At 39.5% G+C, this 8,300-nt stretch overlaps 1 protein-coding gene across 1 annotated transcript in view; it reads right to left on the bottom strand.

Moving 5' to 3' along the window:
• Nucleotides 1–2,198: 2,198 nt before the first annotated feature.
• tspan7b (tetraspanin 7b) overlaps nt 2,199–8,300 on the bottom strand; it is a 124,901-nt gene continuing 118,799 nt past the window's right edge. The window contains exons 6-8 of the mRNA XM_041211976.1: nt 7,136–7,219; nt 4,337–4,421; nt 2,199–3,139 (exon numbers count right to left, since the gene is read on the bottom strand). Coding sequence (XP_041067910.1) covers nt 4,353–4,421; nt 7,136–7,219 — 153 coding nt within the window. The 3' untranslated portion in view covers nt 2,199–3,139; nt 4,337–4,352. The remainder of the gene's footprint in view (nt 3,140–4,336; nt 4,422–7,135; nt 7,220–8,300) is intronic.

Below are 8,300 nucleotides of genomic sequence, written 5' to 3'. Positions count from 1 at the left end.
AGGGTTGACAAGGCCGCAACCATTATTTTGAAGTTGAGAAGGCAAGTGTGGACCTACAGCAACTAACTGAAAATAAAAAGCCCTGTGTGTACCAGGCTTGTGTTCTCAGCATTCTCCTTTACAGTATTGAAGCCTGGACAACTTATGCAAGCCAAGAAAAGCAGCTGAACAGCTTCCACCTCTGCTGCCTCAGATGAATATTAGACATCTCAAGGCAGGACAGAGTGCCAAATATTAAAGTAAACCAACGTGCAAGGATTCCCAGCATGTTTACTCTCAAGTTAGCAGCGACTGCATTGGCTGGGTCATGTGAGCCAAATGGATGACGGTCACATTCCCAAAGACATGTTTTATGATGAGCTTGCTATCAGCACGAAACCAACAGCTTGCCCATATGACTGGTACAAGGATGTTTGTAAGCGAGACCTCAAGCTGACCGAGATTGGAGCTGATGCACAGGGAAGTCCTTACTGTTGCCCGGAGCACCTGGAGACAAACAGTCAGGGAAGGCATGGAAAAAGCAGAGGACAAAAGAAACTACCAGATGGCAGAAAAGAGAGACTGGCAGAAGGAAATAACAACAGTTGACCTCGAACCAGTGCTGTTCACTTGTGCCAGCTGTGGAAGGGACTGTCACTCATGAATCAGCTTCTACCACCACAACAGACAATGTTCAGTCCAGAAGTGACACACACTCTGGGTGCAGTCCATTGTTTTCTGAGTGGACAGGTGCCTGCCTATCAAGTTTTGCAGCATTGTAAAGACAAAAAACAATTGCAATAATACTTAGATATAAAGGAGATTTCAAAAACAAAAGTATACAATTTGCATTGTTCTTGGAATAAACTATTTAGAAATAGAAACAAGTCACGTTTTCAAAGGTAGTTGAGCTAACAAAAGGATTATTTTCATCAAGCTTTACCAAAGTGTGAAGTGTTTTGAGAAATCCCAATTTGTAGCTATCCTACAGATTTTTACTATCCCACTTTTCCTCATCATAGATGAACAGCATATCATCTGGACTTCAACAACTAGCTTATTTGAATAGAAAGCTGGCATTCAGCCTAAACCTTAATGAGCTGCTTCATAATCTAAAATCTAAACAACATTAAGGGCAGAATTTGAAGGTCCCCTGTGGGTAGCTTTGTGGAGGAAAGGGGAGTGCGGGAATGGTGGCAGTGTGCCCATAAAATTCTGACGCCACCCATCCACCCTTCCCAGACTTGGCCACAATTTAATAAGTGGAATATGAATCCTTAGGCCAGCTCCTGCTTGGTTGCAATTTTCCAATCAGGGGAAGTCAGCAGGAAGTCTGCTTGGGCCACAGATGAGAAGAAGGGTGCCTCCTTCATGTGCCCCCTTTTCTGGTTGGAGGACCCCACCGCCTTTCAGGTTTCCTCTCCCATTCACCCTGGTCTGTGCACCTTGGCCTCCACTCTCTCTTGTGCCTCCCCACCTCACATAGGACTTCTTATCCTGCCCCACCAAGATCCCCCCTCAACTTATTTGTCACCCAGCTCCTGGCTCTTCTTCTTCAGAGACTGGCTGCGGCCTAGAGATGGCCATTGCTCCCAGTGGCATCGTGTGGACCAGAGAGCTGCCAGCCAAGGGTGACTTTTTAATGGTGGGATGGGAAACTCTGCCACCTGTACAATCTTGCCCTTAAGTGTCCTATCATCCTTTAGTATGTCCAGATCATACTGACATTAAAAATAGTAAAAACTTGCCAAGAAAACTGGCTCTGCTAAATAAGTGGAAGGTTCTAGTACTCTCAGCAGTAGTAAAAGGCATACATAGCAGCGCTGAATATAAAGAATGGCTTATGATTATTTTATCCCGAGAAATGAAAAGCAACAATTCAACAGTTTTCTCACAAAATCCAACAAATTAATCATTATTTGATCGAGGTTTCAGATCATTCTAGCTCCATAATATCACAATTCAATTAATGACCACATAATCTATTGTATTGAATTAGGAATTAAGATTTTAAGACTACCACCCTTTAGGAAGACACCCTGCAGCTGTACAATTTGGCCAAGTGCAAAGTACATTGTCCATATAGCTTTTGGAAAAAGGATAAGCAAATCAAACCTGTAGATTGTTGTGCAGGAAAGATTGTAATTCTAAAGTGTTCTGATACATGCATCACATAAATCACAGCACAGTAACCCAAAGAAAGAGATTGGAAACATGTGTAATTAACAGTATTTATTAATACAGAATTCACATAAGCTCACAATGTTGCAGTCTTGTTGGCATGCTAACTGGTGACTGTTCTAAAATGCATTAAATTCAACTACAATTTATTTCTGAAATGTTCTTTAGACTTGCTTAACACAGACCCATCTTGTTAAATTAACTATTCTGTGGCGCATGAATGAAGAAAACAGGAAATTTAATGGCCGAGTAACAGCCTTCTACATACATTACAATGTAAATGTTAACATACAAATACTCAAAACTGAAGCAATATTATTTACCAAATTCACAAAACAAATAGTACAATTATAACTACATTTTACACAGGACAGTGATGCTACATTTAGTGGCATAAGCAGCAATGTTTAATGACACTATAATTAAAAAACTTGAACTGTAGTTTAGGTTCAGGGAAAGCACTATTCCTTTTCCCTTCAAGCACTACATTACTATTGTACTTTTATTTTTCCCTCAGTAATCCACTTATTTCAATTCTAAGCCGATATGGCAGAACAATAGTAGTGTATGAAACAAATCAAAAACTAGAATATCTATATTAAATAGTCATCAATACTTATTCACTATAAATAAAAGATGTAAGAAATTCCAGTGACACTGCTAAACAGCCTCTACCCCCACCCCCCCAATTAAACCTCATACGTCACTACATGCAGAGCCACATCAATGCAGTTATGGTATCTGTTGTAATGAAATATGATACCCATTAAATTGACCAAGTAGAGAAACTACTGCAGTCATCAGCATCTTAAAAGCCTTGATGTTCAATATGAAAAGAAGCTACCCCTTTATTGCACAACAGTATGACAAGAAATGGGGCACTACCAATAACAGAAAGGGTAGTGTGTTTGGAATCCTAGGATGTTGGCCTGGTCTTCTACAAATCCTATATTAGAAAGTGTCCAATTAGATCATGTCCCTGTAAAAGAAAAAAAGCTATCACAAAATTGTCCAAGAGAAAGATTTTTTTAGAAACTATTCAAATGAATACATTGTCAAGGTTCTCTACCTGACTTTCTTCCCTTATCCATACCTTAAGGTAGCCTGTATATAGTCTGATGGACAGGAAAAGGACTCTAATACTTTACCCAGTTTATCATGTAAGCCTGGACAGTGAATGCCAGTTTACAATTTCACCACAAGCCTACCACATCAAACATAATCCTGTACCTACCTAACTTCCAGGAGCATGAACAATCTTCCCTATTTGTAGAGCAAAGACACCAAAGCTAATTGCAGCATCTACACTAAATTCCAGCTGAAATTGGAAACTTGGCACAGACTAAGGATTAAATCTGGGACCTTGGTCTATATGACCCAGAACCACATCACATAAGGTTTCGTTATCAAGCTGCCTTTCTCAATCCCCACAATTTTTGAGAAAAATTGGGTACAGCAACAACAATTGTTGTACCACATCTCAGGACTTTGGAATTGGGTTTCAAAATTACCATTACTCTACTCACTCACCGCTAGTCTTCCCATGCCACAAACCATTTTTCACTTGACAGGGTCAACAATCCTTCTTAATATCACTAAAATGTTAAGCATGTGCAAAACCACAAATCTGCACCTTCCTTGATAAAAATAGCTTGGAAGGGTACCACTGACTATCTCTCAGAAGACAATTAAGAGCAAATTCCCGCAAACCGAATAATTTGACCTGTTCAGGGCAACATCTTCTAAATTTCTAAAATGGCTCTTCTGACAATCTGAACACAGTTTTTCTCTCCTAATTTTTGCTCTATTTTGAAATCCATTCAGAGACACCCTCATCAGGACAGTTAGACAGTAATAAGAGAGTTTTAAGTACTGCCAGCAGGTGAAGCCATTTAATTGGAACTGATCCAGAAAATTCAAATTCACCCTTTCTTTATCCTCCAATCCCAAATAAAAGAATAGAAATGGATTTATTAAAATGAGAAACACATTTTTGTCTTCAAGATAGCCCTGGATCTGGAATGCATGATTCCCTTTTGATTAGGCATCACTTGCTCAACAATAAAGTATCAGCTAATTCAGAAACCATTTTCTAACACATAAATCTTCTGAAAATGGAGTTTGTTTTGTATTCTATGGAACATCAAAAACAATTTTATTCACATGTAGAACCCACCTTCTTCTTCCATCTATTACACCATTTCATACTGGTTTGCAGTGATGAATCGGGACAAACAACAGGCCAACAACATTCCAATTAACTGTAAAAGTCAAAAAAAATCTTTATAGCTTTTTGTTAGAATTCAGAGCTGGGGAATTATCTTGTGTGCAATGTACATGTTAAGGACAGCTAGGTCAAACATAGCATGGCTCTATTTTGAATCTAGTTCCATAGATTGACAACGGGTGAGTGCAATAACATTGCTACAAGTGTCTACCCTGCTCCCTTCCCAGTCAGCAACCCCATTCCCCTACCCTGAGAGAATGGCACTACTAAAACAAAGCAGGTGACCAAGACAACTAAAAGTGCTGGCAAATTTTGTTACCATCAATAGAAGTGATGGAGAAGAATAACACCACTGACCTTGTTGACTATCACCAAGAGCCTGAGGACCATAAAGAAGGATAATGCACTATGGTTCCAATCAAAGGGAATATGAGAAGCATAGGGTCAGAAAGGTAATTGAGCGATCAGGAGTTTGGTGTGCAAGGGCCATGAGTTGGGTCTTTGTCAAGAGATTAAATTGGAGAAGGTAGGTGAGGAAACGGAGAGAGAAACTACATAGGAATAGGGGATCAGATGTTGAGTGAATGGGCTCTGGTGAGTGATAGAAGTCACAGGAAAGAGCAAGTGGAGATACTGACAGACAGATGTTCAAAAGGTCCCAATTTTAAAAACAAAAATCCAATGGCTCTTAAAACACTTGTTGGAGATGAGGTGGAGGGGGCATTGAAAGAGGTTTTTGAAGGTGATTTGTCATGGCAAACACCTAAATGGAGTAACAGGCAGATTTGGCCAAAGTCTGTGAGGCAAAGTAAAATTTAATATGGTGGAGATAACATGGTAATGAATGACCAAGTCAATCATGCACTTGAATTTGCAACCCTCAAACTTAAGGGAATTATGATAGAAATTATACTGGAAAAAAGGAGAGAGAGTTGGGAGATAGTAATTTGGCGGGAACCAGGGACAGAAGAAATAAATATGTCAAGGGAAAGGGCTGGGAGGTTTAATGTAATAAAGATTGATCTGAATCTTAACAAGATATTACACTGAAGTTAGATGATGTGATGTCCCAGTATGTTTTAGGTAAGAATATGTGACAGGCAAAGTGGTTTACTTGGGCTCTTGTGAAGCCTTTGACAAGGTATCACAGACAAGACTACTGGAGAAGATTAAAGTTTATGGAATTAGGGAGAGAACAGCAAATTGGTTTAAGAATGGTCAGAAGGGAGAGAAAACAGATTGGGAGATGAGGACCAATTCTCAGAGCTGTTAGAAATAGGCAATCCAATCAGATTCTATACTGGACCACGTCAGTTTATTGTGCATGTCAATGATTTGGAAGTTGGGCTACAGAAAATCACATCCAAATTTGCAAAGAGAACTAAGCGAAGAAGCATAGTAAATCATTCTAAGGATCAAAATAAATTCCAATGGGATATTGATAAGAATGTGGAATGCACAAAAATGTGGCAAATGGAATTAATTGGGCAGAAATTTTCGCTCGGTGGGTGGGTGTGCGCCCAACCCAGTCGCGCATGAAATGACACACGTTGATGTCGGCTGAGCGTGCTATAGTTCGGTCAGCGGGCGCGCTGCCGGCTCCGGTGCCCTTTAAGGCTATTAAGCGAACAATTAACTTAAATTTTTCACTGCCTTGTCCAACCTAACGGTTCGTGGGCAGGCGAAAAGGTTTTTGGGCAACCTCAACCACGGGCAGGATGAGGTTTCCAAAAGCAAATAAAAATAAAATAAAAACTTTAATTTTTCATTAATAACATGTCCCTATTCATGTGACAGTCACATGAGGGGGCATATTTCATTACATTTTAATCTCAGGGAGATTATGAAGTGCTCACTTGCTCGCATGCGCAAAGTTTGCGCAATGCCCGCTCACCCTCCTCCACTCCTCCACATAGGCAGCGCTCAGCGTTGCCACTTGTGTTTCACTCTGGGTGGGCCTTAATTGGCCTGCCAGTGTAAAATCGTGGTCCGGTGCTGATCGTGGGTGGCGGTCGGCTTCCCAACCGCCCCTGCCCGCTGAGCCTGCCCGCCAAGGGTAAAATTCGGCCTGTTGGTTCTTCAATAAATGTGTGATAGTAGGTTTTGGCTAAAAATGTATTATATTTGGAATGGAGGAAGACTTGATGATGTGGAAGATCAGAGGGATTTGGGGTTCAGGTTCACAAAGCACGGAAAGCAGCATGTCAAACTATAAAAGGGCTGATGGAATATTCAAGTTTATTCCAAGATTAAGTGGTGATTTGATAGCAGCATTTATAATTATGGAGATGCTAGAGTAGATAGAAATTAATTAATTTCAGTGGTTGACATAACTTTGTGATTTCATTCTAGTCTTAAGATTAAATGTATGAGATTTAGGACATAGACTTGTGAGGCTGTGGAAAGCACCATTAGAGTTAATGATCGAATCAGAGTCCATGCCGATATTTATGAATAGGCCAGATAGCTGGTTGAAGGATAGAGGACAAAGGGTTATTGGAACAGGATAGTTACAAGCCACAAAACATAGCTTTTAATAGGGGTGAGGAGGAGAGAGAAGAACAAATATAATTTAAAATTGACTAATTCATTCAAATTAACTTTTCGCACTTAAGAATATAATTTAATTTAACTAGTTTAAGGGGTAAAGTAATGAATTTACTTTCCTGGCATGTGCCAGAGTTCCCAACAGGCAAAGTTCAGCATCAGGTGTGCAATGTCAGAAAATTATTCCTATAGTGATTGTACCTGTAAGAAGGCAATTCCAAATGCAACCCCAGCAATAATTCCCATGTTTGTCTCCATGAAGCTGGTCACCAATTCATAGCAGCCCTATAAATCAAATCAATGAACAGGTTAATTACATTTTCTACTTAATCCTTATTATGTTTATTCAGTCCTATTTGTGTATAATTACAGGAACCAATGAATTCTGACCATCATTTTCATTTATGTGATTTTTCTTTCTTTCTTTCTAATTTTCTCCCCTTTAGATGCAGATGCTTAGTGGTGGATAGCTTCATTGATGTCAACAATTTGTCTGGTACTTTGCCCAAATGATCATTCTTCACATGAGTCTCAATAATGAGTGCCATCAGACTGTATTCAAACTTCGTGTCACCCAACATTTTCCTCAAATTTGCAAAAGGGCTATGAGGTCAAGTGCTGCAACTGCTACTCAGGCTAAGATCAGCTAACCTTGCATACACCAAGATTGGTCTGTAGCTTATTGTTGCACCAGGAATTACCTTTACCCACTGGGCTATTGAGGGAACTGTGACCATTTGCAGCCCAATACGCTTTCAGTAAAGTCACCTTGAAGCCAAGAATGTGAATGGACTCTTAAATTTCTGAAACAACAAAACCATTTCCTACCATTTTCCTTCTTCAAAATTTATAATAGGAAATAAATGAACAGTAGGAAAATATCTGCATATACCGAGTAGTGCAGAACTGAGAATAAATCTGGCGATTTCATGTTCTGACCAGTAAATATCCCTTCAGATCATTAATCACCAGATGCACAATAAGATAAATTCTGTGTTGTCACCAGCAGCTAGCATATATTTGTTAATTGTGGGAGCACTTCATGAGTACTTCTGAAGAAAAACTCAGCCTTCAACATAGAGAAAAGAAATTCCTCAGTCTTCACTGAATTTCATATTTTTTTAAAGTTTGAAGTAAGAAGTGTTATGGCATCCAGCAGACTATGTTATGGTTTTACAATCATTACAATCTCAAGCCAGATGTTCTTGGGGAATACAGAACATTAATGGGCACTATCACAAAAGGTGGGAGGTAAGAAAACATTGATAGTGTTTGTTGCTGACTGGTATCAGCATGCCTAACATGCTGATTTGCTGACTGAACACTTTCTTAGCTGGGGTTGAAGAGCTCTAGATTTTATTTTAAA

The sequence above is a fragment of the Carcharodon carcharias genome, chromosome 18, assembly GCF_017639515.1.
Source record: "Carcharodon carcharias isolate sCarCar2 chromosome 18, sCarCar2.pri, whole genome shotgun sequence".
Classification (NCBI taxonomy): domain Eukaryota; kingdom Metazoa; phylum Chordata; class Chondrichthyes; order Lamniformes; family Lamnidae; genus Carcharodon; species Carcharodon carcharias.
The sequence above is the reverse complement of the archived record's forward strand: the minus strand, read 5'-3'. Positions and strand labels throughout refer to the sequence as shown.